Genomic DNA, 17212 nt, shown 5'->3' with positions numbered 1-17212 from the left:
TTAATCAGAATTGTCTACTGTTTCTCAAGGTTCTCTCGGGAGCTACCAACTTGGTAAACTGTCAACTCCCTTGCTTATGTAATCTTCAATCTTTGAGGTTGGAAATGTGGTGGACTAGAGATAGCTTGCGCGGGATGGCCTACTTACTCACAACCTGTCCGAAAATAAAGACTCTGATCATTAAACCAATCAATAAGGTATGGTTTAACTAAGCTCCCTGTATTGTAATTCAGTAAGTTATGTCTTTTGAGCGGTCTAGGACAACGTCAATGGTAAACCAACATAAATTATGCATGGGGTGCAGCTAGTAGATCTTCTAGATGTTATGAAATATTATAAAAACGAGCAAAATAATTGAACTCATTAATTTTGTCGTTTTTTGTTTTGATATAGTCGAATTTAGAAGATATCGAAGGTGATTCGGAAGAAAGATTCTTATTGCCAGGCATGGTGTCTCATCTCAGCGCTTATCGGATTGAAAATGCAGAGCTAAAATTTCTGGACTTTTTGTTGAAAAATGCAAAGTGTTTGGAAGAAGTTGCTCTATACCCTTGTCCTACTGTTGAATCCCTTCCCGGCTTGAGAGATAAATATAAGGATAAGCTAAGAGCATATCCTCGCATCACAATGAGGTGGGGATTAAAAAGAATAATCTGCAGATAGCAAAACTAATAATAACAACAGTACTTTTTTACTCCAACGATGAAAATTCAAGACTTCCCTTGAGAAATCAAGTAGTGTTATTGCTATATCTTGCGTAGCGTCCAGTTCTTTGTTAGTAGTTTCCTGATCACAAGTTACAAGCAAGTATTGGTCTCTCTAGTCTCTACTGTCTTTCTCAATTTCAAGCACTGTGAGTGTTTGGAACTGCATTGGTTTTGCTTCTTCCGAGTACCAACTTTTACTACAGCATTAGCGTGCGTTACTGGCAATGGCCTTTGTTGTTGTTAAACCTGCGACCACGGTTGCAGTGGCGGATTTTAGTAATCACAGGTGTTATTACACCTTCACCACCAGGGAAAAATCACACAACAGTCATTGTTGTATGTGCTTCATTAGGAGGAGCTTTCTTGCTATTCCTTGCCCTTGGTGCTTTCTGTTTCGTCAAGAAGAAGAGACTTGCGGCAGAACACCACGGACGAGGAGCAGCAGCGGCTGCTGGCGGATATGGTGCTGCCCATGGTGGTGCTGGTGGTGGATATGGAGCTCATTAATAAATATAACTGATGAGTACTTGAGTTAGGGTGCTGGTTGTTGTTTATGTTATGATTCTACCAAATTCTTGTGAAGTTCATTTCTAGATTTTTTGTTACGTCCTGTTTGTTCATCATGTAAGATTGTCAGTGTTATTTATTGCAAGGAAAATTTTCAAAGACAACAAAAGTGGAAAAAATAACGTATAATTTTACCAGGCTAAATTGTAAATTGGGGCCTATGCCACTTAATTGGGCATATAATTACATGACAAAATAGGGTCATTAGGAAGTAATTTGTAGAAATCCCTTATCCACTATTTATGTTAATGTCTAATATGCCCTTATTAAATTAGTGATGATTAATTAAGTTAGTATTAATTAAATTAATTAGTGTTTGAGTTTGATTATAGTGTTAGGACTAGAGTAGTTCATTTCCTCTTTTAAGGTTCGGAGGGAAAGAAGAAGTAGAGGGGAAAAAAGAAAAAATTAGGGGTTGTGATTTTCTTAGCAAAAATGAAACTTTATAGTGATGATGAAGATTCTAGTAGTGATGAAGAAGTGGGTGCATCAGATTATCATGATTTCGATCCTACCGAATTGGATAATTTATTGAAAGAAGAAGAGGATGTTAACCAAAGAATGCTTGAGGATATTATTCAAGCACAAGAACAATTTCGTCGGGAAGAAGATGATAATGCTCTTAATAAACAGGTATGAGTTGTAACGATCTAGAAACATGTCCCAATCGCCCAAAAAGGGAAATTTTTTCAAAACTTTAACCCGGAATCGATTTATTCGATAACACTACATAAACCGATTCTGGGTAAAATCCCCAAATTGGGTACAAAAATCGGTCTTTGTTCATCACCATATGAACCGATTGTAGTAAAATTTTGGCGCGATGGGTACGTGACCAGAATCGGTTTTTGTTGGTGATATTCATAACCCGATTTCTTCACTTGAATAATCACATAAGTCGACAATCGGTTTATTTTCGTGTATATGTATCCGATTTTAAAGTTCCAGGAGAAATGTGAACAAAGATCGGATTATATGACACGAGACGTGAACCAATCGTGTACTTTGAAATTTTTTAGACAAATCTTAAATCGGTCTTTATATTTGCACATATATACCGATTGTGAGGAATCGGTTTAATCGACTGTAACATATAAACCGATTTTGGATCATCAACTTGTTGATATTTGTTGTAGATTGTTGTGGCATTTGATGAAGATCAATCCAAAGTTGTATCTCTGCTAGGTCCTGATACCTCTTCCCACTATTTCACCGATTTGGAATGGCAAGATAGAAACGGTGCAAAGCAATGGTTTATAGACAAGGGAATAGAGATCAAATGTGCCTTAGTTTTAGGCCGTCATTCAAGTCAAGATCGCTTGGAAATTGTTTGTGAGAGAGGTGGAAAGCAAGAAAGTCACTGGGCAAAGGAAAGACTGGACGTGAAGAAGACGACAATGAAATACATTACTAAATCAAAGAAGTATGGTTGCCCGTTTAAGATTATAGTTAATAGACCCAAGAGACCCGATGGTAGTAAGGTATACAAGTTCTCTAAAGTGATGAATGGTTGTCACAATCATGATGATCCGGAATCTCTTGTTGGACACGCGGCCGTTTGTGGGTTGAAACCACATCAATTGGAAACGGTGAGGTCGATGAAAGCCGTGTAAACCAAGTGACATCCTTAGGAAGATTGAGGAGGATGATAAGGATAACTTGTCCACTTTGAGGAAAATTCACACGGCAAGAGCAGCCTTTAGGAGGAGGTCATGGGATGGTAGAGCGGTTATGGAACAATCTCAATGGTTAGCCGATCAACACGGATACACAATGAGGAAGCAAGTATTGGAAGGCAAAGTGACTCGTATTTTCTTGGCGCATCCGGAGATGATTAATTTGGCACAATGCTTCTATCAAGTTTTGTTAATAGATTGTACATATAAGACCAACAAGTACAATATGTCGTTGTTAAAAATTGCTTGCCATACTTCCGACAAGCAAACTTTCACGGTAGCATGGGGGTTTATGAATCGGGAGAATGATGTGAGTTTTATTTGGATGCTAGAGACCTTGAAGGAGATATACCGTGGCGATCAAGCTCCGAGGATCATAGTAACGGATAAGGACCAAGCACTAATGAATGCCATTGGAGTGGTTTTTCCGGACGCTAAGCATTTTCTTTGCACATGGCACATACAATGAAATATTAGAAGTAATTGTAGGGGTCATATCCAAAATCCAAAGCCACAAAAAGGTACCGCTCGTGAAAAGGCCGAAGATGAGCATCTTCAAAAACTAACTCCGGAACAAAGAGAGAAGGACAAGAAGAAAAGGAAACCAGAGTATGAAGCGAATGGGTTACTATGGAAGGATTTTCAACATCATTGGGATTTAGTGGTACACTCAATGTACGTGGCCGAGTTCGAATCCTACTTGGAGAGTTTTATTGGGCTATGAAAGAAAGATTACGAGAAGTGTGTGGTTTATTGCTTGAAGGAATTGTTGGATCCGTACAAGGAAAAATTTGTGTATGCTTACACGTACCAACACATGCATTACAAGAATGAGGCGACAAGTATCGCGGAAGGATCTCATGGACGTTTGAAAAGCTTGCTCCGAGGGAGCCAAAACACCGTGGTTACATTACAAGAAACCATCCATGAATACACCATGGCCGATATCATCAAGATAACCGCTCGAATGGAAGAGAGTAGGATGAAAATCATCACAAGCTACAAGGAACACCATCGGTTGATTAAAAATTTAAATTATAGGGTGTCTCACTGGGCAATCATTTCTGTGATGAAGGGATGATTACAAATATTATGTGGATAAGGAGATGGGGAGAAGAATAATTGAATGCTCATGTATGACGATGATGGCCTTCGGATTTCCGTGTCGTCACATGATCGCGAAGTACCAACAAGGAATTCCTTTTGAAATCATTGATCCTTTTTGGAAGCAACTTACTTTCAAACCACCCCCAACCGAAGAACCACTTGAATCCTTTGTGGACACGGATATTGGAAGGGAAATCATCGAGAAATTCGCAAAAAAGGATGGCTTGGGAAGAAAAGTTTTGATGTACGACTTAAAACTAGCCGCGAACCCCCATATGGTACCGGTCTAAGAACCAACGGTGCTACCGCCGACGGGAAGACCACCTACCAACATGGAATGGAAGGAAGAAAGGAAAGAGTTTAAGGTTGCAATGAGTACCGACAAAAACCCGTTATTGAGTCATAAAAGAATCTTTTGTCAACATGAGCGTGAAGACGCTAAATATGAAGAGGCGAAGGTTCCAAAGAAAATGGGCCGACCAAAGAAGGGGGAAAGCGGGACAAGTAGCGCACAAGCCAAGACAAATGTTTCAAACGTTCCTTCACAAATTGAGAATGAAAGGCACCGGCTAAGAGGAAAAGGGGTCGACCAAAGAAGGGAGAAAGTGGGACAAGTAGCGCTCCTTCACAACATGTGGATCCAATCGATCCTTCTCAACAGAGTCAAGCGCCAAAAAATCTATTCGTTCCTTCTCAAAAGAGTCAAGCGAGTACAGCACGAGTATCAAAGTTACGTGCATGGAAGGGAGAAGCAAGACAAAAGGGTTTTATGGTGACTCTAAGGCCCGCTCTTGGTGATGGAAGCACTCCTAGGGATGAACGAGGTAGACCCTATCGAACTTGTTACACCATATTCGAGGAGTATTACTCGAAACTTCCTGAAATAATTAAGCCCTATGTGTTCTCCACCGACGACGTGGATGCGGATGGGAATTGTGGTTATCACGTTTCATCGGAACAAATAGGTCATATAAGTTTGGCGGGCGATGAGAACCTAACCCAATATCAATATTTTAGAAAGATGATGGCCTTGCGCTTACAAGAAGACAAGGAATTATACATATCGATGATGAAGGAAGGAAAAACAAGATAAGAGAAAGAAGTGATTTTTGAAAAAATGGTTGTTAGAGTATAAGTGCCAAAGGGGAATGGACCAATTACCCGAGAGCATTGGATGCAAATGCCTCTATGTGGTCATCTTTTGGAGGAAACGTGGAGTTGCGTTGTTCATCTATTAGGTAAGGGATCATGTTATACATACGCACCAAAATACACCATTTGGGATGAATCGCTTAAGGATCGGAGAATGTTTTATTCAACCATAACAACATACATTATATCTGTCTTAGAGTACGTGATGATTGTCCATTACCACCGGTAGATAAGTTAAATGAGGTCACGGAGGTCACCAAGAAGTGGCTAAAGAAATACGATCCCAACATGAGGCGATGGGAGGAATTGATCGAGCCGGATCAATTCAATGGTCTCCTTTCGTTGGAATGAGTATTTTCCTTATGTTAAAAACTTGATCTATCAGATGCTTATATTTTGTCGCTTTCTGTATTTTGCAAACTTGAACCAAGCTTAATGAATGAAAGTGGTTTTCTTTTTTTGGGTAACTTGGGCTCATTTATAGAAATTTGTAACAAAATCGGACTTCTTATTCATTTATAGAGTCCGATTCTGGAGTTAGTTTGTTGCAGCTTTTTCAGAATCGGTTTATATGGAGGATAATATAATCCGATTATTGGAAGAAAAGGGTACAGAGATTTTTAACTAAACAATCGGATTACATATGTCCAAAATGATCCGAACATGAATCCTGAATCGGTTTATATATGTATTAATGTAATCCGATTATAGTTGATGTTCATCACATCAACCCAGAATCGGTTTATGTAGGTTCACATTAAAATCCGATTAAGATTACTATCGGAATACTGTGCTGAACATATAAACCGATTCTGAGTGGATTTTCAGAAAACTTGATGAGTGAATTTTTAAGATTTAGAGGTAAATTATTGTAAAGTATCTCTTAGAAGGAATGGTGTAAAGGGATTTAACTCAATCACTTGAATTGTCTGTTTTTGGGTTTTCTTTTTACAAACAACAAAAGAAGATTTTAATTGTTGTTTGTGATTGATTAAGATTTAGTTTTGGTTTTAATGGAAATTGAAAAATAAATTGAGTTTTGATTAATGATTTTTGTATTTGTTAATTAAGTTATGATTTTGTATTTGTATTTGTGTTAGAATAATTAAGGTTTCTTTAAGGGTTAGTTTACAATATTTTAGACACCCCTTAACATTCTCTATTGGGTGGATGAAGAAATTCATAGGCCCCAATTAAGTGGCATGAGCCTCAATTTAGCCAGGTAATTTTAATTGGGCTTCCCAAATTGTAATGTGGTAAGAATAAAAGTATTTGGATATTTTCTTAAAGGTCATTTTTCTGTTCTCAAATTATTAGCCTCTAGTGACCCAAAATTTATTGATGGCAAATGCAGTGACGGGATCGAGTCCCAGCAGTGTGAGAATAATTCCAATAAATTAAAATTAAAGGTCAGCATTAAGATGAGATTGAGAACCACAATTGCATAAAAATAAAATCCTAGCTATGAAAAATAATTCTCTGTTTTTGCATCGGTTTGGGAATGGTTTCAACAGGATAGCAATGCTTCAAAAAATAAAAACAAAAAAATAATAATAAAAGAGAACAGGATAGCGTGAAAGGGAAGCACTTCTTCGCCCTTGCAAAAATGAGAGCCAGCTCCTAAAACATCAAATGGAACAACCACCACGCGTAAGAGGCTAAGAACTGCTAAAGTCGGGTATTTCAATTTCTACTGGGCCTATCCACAGTGAGCCATAAGCATAAATTTAGATGGATAAAACAAGAACCATTTTTTATGGGGACTACTCAAAAATGGTGGGAGACTACTTTGCGACAGGAATATCTACCCTATACTTATAAGGGTGTCCTAAAGTATGGAAATGACTAATCTATCCTTCACCTATATATAATCACTTCCTCCCAACACCACCGTCACCTATATATATAACCACCTCTACCCATCACCGCCGCTCACCACCAGCAACCACCACCTACCACCACCACCACCGACCACCTCAAATCACCACCACTGCCACCTCTATATATAGCTTAATTTAAAACATTAACAAAACAAAATCAAAATCAAAATTATAACAAACCCATTACTTTTCATTCGTTTTCCTTTAAAAAAATGAGAAGTTATCATCAAAATGAGTTGAAAATGGAAGTTGCAGATAAAAGTTCGGCTAGGAATTATCTGAAAAACTTTGTCGAACTAGCCGAACTCAATTTTAATGGAGGTTTTTTCTTTCAGAGAAAAGTTCGGTTACGTCGCGATTTTTTTTCCTAATCGAACTTTTAGTTCGGTAAAGTTGCAATTTTTTTCTCCTAACCGAACTTTTCTCTGAAAACCTATATATTGAGTTCGGTTACGTCACAAATTTTTTCATTTTATTTTCCCAACCGAACTTTTAGTTCGGTTACGTCGCAATTTTTTTCTCCTAACCGAACTTTTCTCTGAAAACCTATATATTGAATTCGGTTACGTCGCAAATTTTTTCATTTTATTTTCCCAACCGAACTTTTATTTCGGTTACGTCGCAATTTTTTTCTCCTAACCGAACTTTTCTCTGAAAGAAAAAACTCCATTAAAGTTGAGTTCGGCTACCTGTGTTTTTAGAAACATTATCGAACTACACTTGCAGAATGAGTTCGGCTACCTGTTCTTCAGATGTTGTAACCGAACTTTGTTAACGAAGCCGAAATCAATTTGTAAATTGTTCATTTTTAGGAATGTTTTGGCCAATTCAAGCACCATTAACTAAATTTGAAATATCCGTGAGTACCCAAAACATCATACTCTTGTTGTGCCTCTTAAAGAAAAAGATCTAAAAAAATTTCTTGCAAAACCCTCATCGTCATTATCATCTTCATCCTCTTCTTCTCCCTCTTTATAATTCTTTTTTTGAAAAAAATCAAATTATTAATTTAATCTCACTCATCATTAATTAACTCACTAATCATTACACTAATTTAATTATCAAGGGCAAGTTTGGTATTAGAAGAAAAGTTAGATAAGGGGTGACTCATTATTACTTCTAATATCCACCCAAAAAAATGGAGAGTAGTCCCCCACCATTTTTGAGTAGTCCCCAAAAAACCGTTCTAAAACAAGCCAAGCTGCAGGTGCTAGCTTGTGAATAGTGTAGTGTACCCCTCCCTAATGGAGTGGTTGATACGGATGTACCAGAAGTAAAGAAAAAAGGTGGTGTTTTTGCTACTGGTCGAGGAAAAAAACATGTTACTCCTAGTCCTATATCGGTTTCTTATTCCAAGAAATTCAAAAAGACAGATTCAGTTTTTCACTTTCACTCTTCCTATTGTGTTGGGCCGCAATGGAAAAAACACAGTTATCAGCAAAAGATGGAAAGTTTTGAACATTTTACAATATATGTTATGATCCCAACAAATTTCTGCAAACAAACTTTAGGCAGAAATCGAGCCATCAAGTGTCTGTGCTGTGATGATGAAGATGATAACAGATCAGCATTGAATTTCAATTGGAGACTATTCAGTTACATTGTGCTCTCTATTGGTATTCATTAGGGGATGATTTTTATACCAAAGACTGTGTTTTGTCTTCTCCCCCTCGTGTAGCTCTGAAGATAATAAAGCAATAGCTTAAATTTAGTTTGACACTACACAGCGTCCACCGGAGGTACCTTCATGAAGAGATGCTGCATTGGGGAAAAATTATGTTGTTAGTCCTATTTTTTTTAGGAACAAGTAATCATGGTTTAAGAAAGATTTTTATTCAGTTTCGAATTTAGCACAAATACCTCAAAGGACTTTCCAGATCTTTCAAACTCCAGCATGCTGAGCGCAACTTCACAGCTTTGAGAAACAAGAGGTTCAGGATCCTTCACAAACTTTTCCAGAAGCTCTACACTTCGATTATCTAAAGAGAAAGTGGATGTGGGAAACAACAAACAGGAAAAGAAATGAGAATCAGAGATTTAGCCAATAAGAACACATTAACAGTACAACCAACAGATAAGGTATCTACAACGACGAGAAAAGTAGAGATCCATGTAACAAAGAAATTGTATATACCACATACAACAAGCCCCGAATTAATATCCTCTTATTAAATTTTCTTAAGCTTTTCAGGTTTTACCTGCAATGGAACCAAGTGCTTCAGCAGCTTCATGTCTGACCATCGGGTGCTCATTAACATCCTTAAGTATTTCAGCAAGAGCATCACAAGCGGCTTTATTTTGAAGTTGACCTAATACATATGCAACCTGCAATCGGTATGTATGTTAATTTTTCAGAGTGACTAAAAATTTGGAAATAAACATCACGCCTGTGACCCTTAAGGTTCCAATTACATCCACAAAAACTACAGTTCACTTGTATAGAGTATGCTATAATTGGAGCAAAATGCATCACTCAACAATATCTTAAGGTGTACCATCTCACAACTTTTTGTTTTCTGCATATTTGTAAATTCAACGGTATGGGGAAGCTTAAGGACAAAAACAATTCTGGTAAGAATCTGACAGTAAATAAATAAATAAAGCAGACACATGGTTTATACCATGTAGTACCGTATAGAACAATCGGCCATGAGTTCAGAAAATTTAAATACCTCATGCCGCAGGAGAGCACTCCCAGCACCCAAAGAATCAATTATAGCAGTGACGGCTCCTTCTCCTCCATGGTTCCGAAGTGCAAAAAGAGCTGCATATCTCTCGTACATGCTTTTCTCTTCATCAAGAAGAACTTCCCTTAAATTAAAAACACACACCATTTAATGAACTAATACAAAAATATATACAAAGAAAAATAGATGTCAGTGTTTTAGTTGTATAAACCTTAGTTGATCTACAGATGAACTAGATGAAGCCGGTGCTGCAGGGTCAACTGACAGAAAAGGTGATGCTGGTTCACCAGATGTTTTGTCATTCAGATTAGTATGCTTCTGTTCCTCAATTCGGCTAAGAGCCAGTTCACATGTTTCTCGCACTTCAGGAGCAGGATCTGACCTCAAGCTCTTTTCCAGAAGCGGTAAACTAGCATCTAGCCCAATTGCTCCAAGTGCTTCTGCCGCCTAGTAAAAAGGGGGAAAACAGGAAAGAGATACATAATCAGCAATAACCCAAATATTTCACATAACCGACCTACGAATCAAAAAATAAGAAGAAAAAAGTACCTCGTGGCGAACTATGGGATGCAAAGAAAAATCCTCAAGAACCTCCTTTAAAGCAGGAACTGCTTCCGCATCTTGAATTTGGCCTAGTGCAAATGCTGCTTCATGAGCAAGCAAATTTGAAGAATCTCTCGTAGCTGTAAAACCAGCATAAAAAATTCAATCAAAATCAAAATACCATGCTACATCTAGCCTCTTACCAAATTTCTCAGACATGTATTTTGAGATTAGCATTCCAGCAAAAACTAACAATCTACACCCAATTTATATCTGTTGAAAAAGAGATTTAAACAAAACGCACACTATTATAATCTTAGTCGATCAGCTGGGAAAAGGATCATCACCTCCATCTTATAAATCTCCTCAACAAAGCAAGAAAAACAGGACAACTAGGGAAGGGAAACCAATGCAGTCACCATGGGTCATTTAACTCTAACAATATCCAAACTTGCAAAAAACAACTACGGTTCTGGTGAATTTCAGTCATAATAATGAAATTGTAAAACTGCAAAAATGTGGCCGTTATTTTGACACAAATAAGCTGTTAAAGAAACTAAGCAAACCTGCAACACTAAACGGCACAAATATAGCACGAGCATTGGGGCTTTTTTCATCATCCCATACTTCAGAGAAGCCCGGGGTGCAACATGCAGTTAACATTGGAAATGAAACAAATCTACAAAGCTTGACGTATGACCAAAGGGAAATTATTATATTCTCTGAACAAACTAAAACACATTTATTTAATGAACTAAATAAATGTGTATTTAACATCAATAAAATATAAATGAAACAGAAAAAAAGGAAATCTATCAAGATACTTGAAGCTCAGTGGAAGGAGAAGTCGTTTTGTTAAAGGCTCACGGCAAAGACTTTTTAGGTCTTTCCCACTGCCCTATACACACTCCCGGTGCTTCAACTCATCATCGCATCAATATCAAGATTGATTCTTTTTTCACAATACCTATAAAATATATATCTGATTGAATGACGAGAAACAAGTAGCATCGAGTGAACAAAGCTTGAAAATTGAAACCAAACTGAAAGGATAAACAATAAAATGCCTCAGCTAGATCCAATGATGTCATTTAAAACATAGCTTCGCCAAGGGGTTCTCCTTGTAAACAGGGTCTCAGGCTTCACAACTAATAGAAGATGTGACATTATCAGTCTGTATTCAGTGAAAATATGCCATACATAGAAAGCAAAATACAAAGAAAATTAGGCTCAGATATATTTCAGCTCTCTCTATCAAGAATTTTCTGAAGCAGAACTGGCATAAAGCTGTGTATAAGTCATCAACAAAACTCCACGAATAAGATTCAATTACACAATGTCTTCATAATGCTAGATGAACGAATCTCTTGTTCACTAAAAAGCATGACAGGCAATGGTTTCCAATCTACAACAGAGTAGTAACTCACCAAATGTTCACAAATCCACAATACCTATAAATTATCCTAGGTTCTGCCAATGGAATTGATATAATACTACATAAGTAAACAAAAAGCAAAAAAGCTAATTCCCCTAAGGCCTAAAGAAACATAGCTAACTTGGGCAATATACCTGTGTCTTCATTGTGATCTATATCAAATGTATATGCAATTCTCAGATTAAAAATAGGAACTACAATAGATAGACTCGTGAGCGAATCCAAATGTTGTTTGCAATCAAGAGAGACGACTACAGCCTGATGCAATTGATGGATTAGAATCCAAATGTTGATTTCACTGATCATTTGCTTCTCTGGTATAAAAGAATTCAGAATCCTAATAGTAGTTACCTAAATGGCAGAATTTCAGTTGCTTACCTAAGTACCGCTGCATCTTACATGTGCATCACAAAGAAACAAAGAGATATGCATTCAGGTTAAATCGCAAAGTGAATTGCAGCACATAAAGATTGCAACCTTTAATGGACTTCATATCAAATGCATAGTTAAAGACTTTTTGTGTATAAATGGACTTCGTATCCAGTCATCTGTATGAGAATTTTATGTCTTAATGACAGGAAACTGACCATCATTTGCTTGACTTTGATTACAAACAGAAAAGAAAAAACCAGCTTAGGAAACTAGCTTACGTACAACAACACAAGTGTTATCTCTCTCTTTGTTTCAGGACTTCTTCATTGTAAATTAAATTAGATATTCAATAAAGAGCTCGTGTCCTCCAAAGTCCAAATTCTGTCCTTACACCATTTCCTTAGTTCTCGCTTACTTTCTAGTACACATACAAAATCCCACCCACCCCTCAATAATAACCAGAAGGAACCAAAGCTTAACCCCCTAAAATCAAGGTTACACTCTAACAGACCCACTAAAAAAGCCCTAAATACTAGACAGACTAATTTCTGCACCACTCATGGTAGACTAAAACTACAGCCGATTATACACATTTTAAGTGATATGTGCTTCTACACGAATCATAGAACCTAACAAAGAACTCAGGCGCAGTATTGTAGTAGCATAACCGCATTGCGTCTCTCAAAACTTAGAATTTTTAGAATTGACATTTGGCCATTTGGGTTGGTCTTGTTGTGAGTGACCAAACTCAGCTACTTATTCAAGAGTAACCATGGTTTATTCAAGTGTATAAGAACGGAAATTAGCTAGCTAGATTGCCCGTGGAGAAATATCATTGTTTGTTTAGCAAAGTTCCTGCACTATTTCCAATATCCTTAAAACTATTGAGCTTTCCTAAAACTTGAAAAACCTCCTCATTATATAGCATACTACATGTATAGAAATTGAGGGAGAATCAAACATTCTGCAGAAAAAAGTTTTTCGAATGTGTGTCTTTATATTGGATACTTGATCATATATCAAGAAGATTGGGAACTAGATTATATGGCACTTAAAAAATGTCATGAGCCATGACCATCCATGGCAGGGTTTGAACCAGTGAGGGCGAGGCCCAACATAATTCACTGTCTCCTTAACCACTTGGAGATATGACCTTATGCAACAGTAAAGCTAATTAAGGGTAACAATCACAACATCCTAATTATACTCTGAAATATAACCAGCAGACTTAACTTTTAAAGGTTCCTCAATAAGCACTCAAGCATAGTTGACGGAAATTACCAAAAACATTTTATCGTATTACGGCCATTGAATATGAAATACAAGAATCAGGTCTCGAATGATTCAATGTAAACCAGTATATCTCATCTTTTGTGCGTAGATAATAATGTGTTTTTCAACTGATGCAACTAAAAGTTCTATATTCACATCCAGCTTGCTTCAGGTTTGAGCATCAAAAGTTATTGCAATTGGTAAAACTGCATAAAACACAGTGGTCCAGAACTCAATGGGTTGTCTGAAAGAAGAATTACCCATCAAATACCCGGCTAGTGCCAGCTGAAGCATGGCAAAGAGTATGGGATCCGGTCATCGAACAAATTGAACAGTGCAGGAAGGGAAGTACAGATAAATTCATCTTATGGTGGCAGGTTAATATCCATTAAAAGCGCACTGAGCCCCCTTTTGATGGACATTATTTTATCTCATTAAGTAAGCCATCAGCTGTTACTAAACAACTTATATTAGGTTAAGATATAAGAAATTTATAGCCTTCAAATGGGAACATTGTACAGAAGTTTTGTAACTAAGCTTTCATTCTTTCATGCTAAAAATAAATCACCTACTCAAAGCAATACACAAATACAACAATCGGTGATTAATCAATAATCAAGTTCACAATTTGATGAAATTTTTACCTAGAACAAGTGCTTGACGAGGTCCAGGGCCACGGAGATTGCGAAGAGAGAAGAGAGCTCTAAATCGCTCAGAAATTGGTTGGTTTTGATCTAACAATCGTTCACATAGAAACTTCTCAGTTTCCGGAGATGATTCAAACGCCATGGATTTGCTTGACCTAGGATTTATGAAATCTCCCCGAATTTTTTCTCGCTGTTAAAGGAAATCTAAAGGGAGAAAGAAAGATAACTCTAGGAAGCAAAAGGCGAAATAAAAAGGGTTGGCGCGAATATATTCCATGGAGTGTTTGGGAAATTTAAGAAATTTTTTTAACAAATTTACCATTTTTAAGAGCGTCCACAATGGACCAAATCTAAATATGGTCGATAGTTCAATCAGAGTGGACAGGAATAAAATTATATTTGGTCGGTTTTTCTAGGGTTGAGAGTAAATTTGGTCGAAAAATTGGAATAAAGCTAAATATAGGCAGATGGAAATTAATAATGCGTCCCACTCTTTTAATAGGAAAAAAATTTCAATAATAAGATTTAATGTTAAAGACTACATTCAGTTTTTCTCTCATTAGAGATTTTAACCGAAACGAGAGTTCTGAAACCAACTTTGATCTATCTGTTTGTACCCAGAAATATTTCCAGGCACTAAACACAATAATTTTGATGATGATGATCAGATCTAGGGTTTTACACAAAACAAACACCAATATGAGAGACCCGAATTTAACGTGGTTCGGCAAGTTTTGCCTACATTCACAGACGAATCCCCGTAGGGGGTTATTGATGTTAGGGTTACAATGGATTTTGATCCCTTTTAGGGTATGCTGGTGTATTTTTCTCTATCAGGGCGTGTCCCTTTAGGGTTATAATTACCCTATTATTATACAGTTGAATATCTGGGTTAAACCCTAATTTCAAGATAAACTTCCTCTGCAAGTAACTTGGCCAGCAAGTCATCCAGAATCTTCTTCCAGGGTCTTTGCACCATATCGGTGGAAACGGGCCAAATTGACTTGGGCTTGCGGATTTGACCAACGACCTTGACTTTGACTGACAGGGTTGACTTTTGTCGTTGACCGCGACTATCGATCTTTGAATGGCAGACTGCCTTGACTGGAAACATGGCTGGAGACTGGATGGAGGCTGGATGACAGCATGACCGGCAATTTGGCTGGAAACTGATTGACAATGAGGCTGGCAACTTGGCTGAAACTGGTTGGCAGTGCGACTGGCAACTTGGATGGAGGACTCCGCCTGTGAACTTGGCCGCGGGACATGGCCGCGTGACATGGTCCGGGAGCATTTACAGGGAGCATGGCCGGGGGACATGGTCGGGGAGCATGGCCGGAGAGCTGAGTCTTGACCGCTTGATGTTGATTCGACCGTTGACCGATAGTTGACTTTGACCGATGTGAGTGGGAGGTGGCATCACATTGATACTATTCTGGTGAATGGGGGTAGCTTCACGACGACCTCATGTTGAAGAAGATTGATCGAACTCCTTTGCTCTGTAGTAGCGGCTATGTCTGGTGCAGTTGGCTTAGCGTCTCGGTTTTGTGATGGCGACTTATGGTGCGCGTCATGGATTCACATAGGAACTGGACTTGTCTGTGGAAGTTGAGTGCACTAGTTGAATCAGAACTGGATTGCAGATAGTTGCCGTGGAGTTCGACTACAACAGCCGCGATCAACTGGAATGTAACAGTTATGAGTAAAACTGAGTTGTAGGAATTGCGATCAACTGGACTGCAGTAGTTATGCGAAAAAGAACTACAACAGTCCGATCAACTGGACTGCAGCTATTGCTGAGAAACTGGACAACAACAGTTTGATCAACTGGACTGTAGCAGTTATGCAGAAAATGGTTGTAGTAGTTCGATCAACTGGACTGCAACATTGCCGAGGAACTGGACTGCAACTGTTCGATCAACTGGACTGTAGCAGTTTTGCGGACAAGGACTGCAATAGTGCGATCCACTGGACTGCAGTTGTTGCTGATAAACTGGACTACAACAGTTCGATCAAATGGATTGTAGTAGTTTTGCGGAAAAGGACTGCAGTTGTTGCTGAGAAACTGGACTACAACAGTTCGATCAAATGGACTATAGTAGTTTTGCGGAAAAGGACTGCAACATTTCGATCAACTAGACTGCAGTTGTTGCTGAGAAACTGGACTACAATAGTTCGATCAAATGGACTGTAGCAGTTTTGCAGACAAGGACTGCAGCAGTTCGATCAACTGGACTGCAGTTGTTGCTGAGAAACTGGACTACAACAGTTCGAATAACTGGATTGTAGTAGTTATGTGGAAAAGGACTGCAGCAGTTCGATCAACTGGACTGGACTAGAGTAGTTCGATCAACTGGACTGTAGCAGTTTAAACTAGCAGCGAACATGAGCGTGTTGAGGTGTATGAATCGAACCAACACTTACGAACTTTGCGCACGGGTATGATGTGACTAAATGCGTCCTTTTTCGATGTCGCTTCTCCAAACTCAAAAATAATTTTTCTTCAAACGTCGAAATTATACCTCAATGATGTTGGAAATTGACATACGATCGCGACGAGCCAAAATCACTCGATTCGGACGCACGACGAAGAAGTTATCGAACAAACAAAATTGCATGTGGAGTGAGTCTGGGTGGATGGACTGTTGGCGGGGCAGGAGTGGTGCAACATCTACTTCATGATGTAGGATATTGAAATAGGATCGCAACGAGCCAAAAATCATCCAATTCGGACGCCATATGAAGGAGATATCAAAAAAACAAGATCGATTACCAAGCTCAAGCCCAATTTCTGGGCAGAAATATCTGAAGGTGTTTGTATTTGGGGTTTAAAAATCCATGCACATATGGCTTGGCTCACCTGCACGGCTCGCGGCTTGGCTTGGCTTGGAGGCTCAGATGGGTGGAAATATCTCCAGTGAGGGACAAACGGGGAGTAAATATCTACAGTCGGGGATTGGCCGCCGGACTTGGCCGCCGGGAGATGTCGCCGATCACGGTCGTCGTGCGAGGCCACCGGTCACGATCGCCTGGAGAATCTGCCGGTCACAGTCGCCGGATGAAGCCTCCGATCATGGTCGTCGGGCAAGTTGTTGGGATGTTGTTGATGTTACTGGTGAAGAAATCCACGCCGGAGAAGACGACATGTGACGTAATGCTGACGTCAA

General features: G+C 38.5%; 1 protein-coding gene, 3 non-coding genes and 1 pseudogene across 4 annotated transcripts; all 5 read right to left on the bottom strand.

Moving 5' to 3' along the window:
* Positions 1-8506: 8506 nt before the first annotated feature.
* Positions 8507-14401, bottom strand: LOC113319457 (deoxyhypusine hydroxylase-like). The gene is made up of 7 exons (XM_026567707.1): positions 14043-14401; positions 10326-10459; positions 9988-10223; positions 9762-9900; positions 9288-9414; positions 8950-9068; positions 8507-8847 (listed from the first exon to the last, which is right to left on the bottom strand). The coding sequence occupies exons 1-7, from the start codon at positions 14185-14187 to the stop codon at positions 8809-8811; spliced, it is 939 nt and encodes a 312-aa protein (XP_026423492.1). The 5' UTR covers positions 14188-14401; the 3' UTR covers positions 8507-8808.
* On the bottom strand, positions 10596-10672 carry LOC113319818 (annotated as a pseudogene).
* Positions 10834-10975, bottom strand: LOC113319901. Its single transcript, XR_003345873.1, has one exon. It is a non-coding gene; the product is annotated as a small nucleolar RNA snoR134 (small nucleolar RNA).
* Positions 11146-11255, bottom strand: LOC113319845. Its single transcript, XR_003345825.1, has one exon. It is a non-coding gene; the product is annotated as a small nucleolar RNA Z152/R70/R12 (small nucleolar RNA).
* Positions 11543-11630, bottom strand: LOC113319812. Its single transcript, XR_003345798.1, has one exon. It is a non-coding gene; the product is annotated as a small nucleolar RNA Z223 (small nucleolar RNA).
* Positions 14402-17212: the final 2811 nt, after the last annotated feature.

The sequence above is a fragment of the Papaver somniferum genome, chromosome 10 (assembly GCF_003573695.1).
Source record: "Papaver somniferum cultivar HN1 chromosome 10, ASM357369v1, whole genome shotgun sequence".
NCBI lineage: Eukaryota > Viridiplantae > Streptophyta > Magnoliopsida > Ranunculales > Papaveraceae > Papaver > Papaver somniferum.
This window is presented reverse-complemented; position numbering and strand designations above follow the sequence as displayed.

What these genes read in the sequence shown, in the direction of transcription:
- LOC113319457 (XM_026567707.1), bottom strand. Translation starts at nt 14,187, where the DNA reads ATGGCGTTTGAATCATCTCCGGAAACTGAGAAGTTTCTATGTGAACGA. An exon ending in ATCCCATAGTTCGCCACGAG is followed by an intron (nt 10,224 to 10,325) that starts GTACTTTTTTCT and finishes CCTTTTTACTAG; the next exon opens with GCGGCAGAAGCACTTGGAGC. An exon ending in GATCTGGAAAGTCCTTTGAG is followed by an intron (nt 8,848 to 8,949) that starts GTATTTGTGCTA and finishes TCCCCAATGCAG; the next exon opens with CATCTCTTCATGAAGGTACC.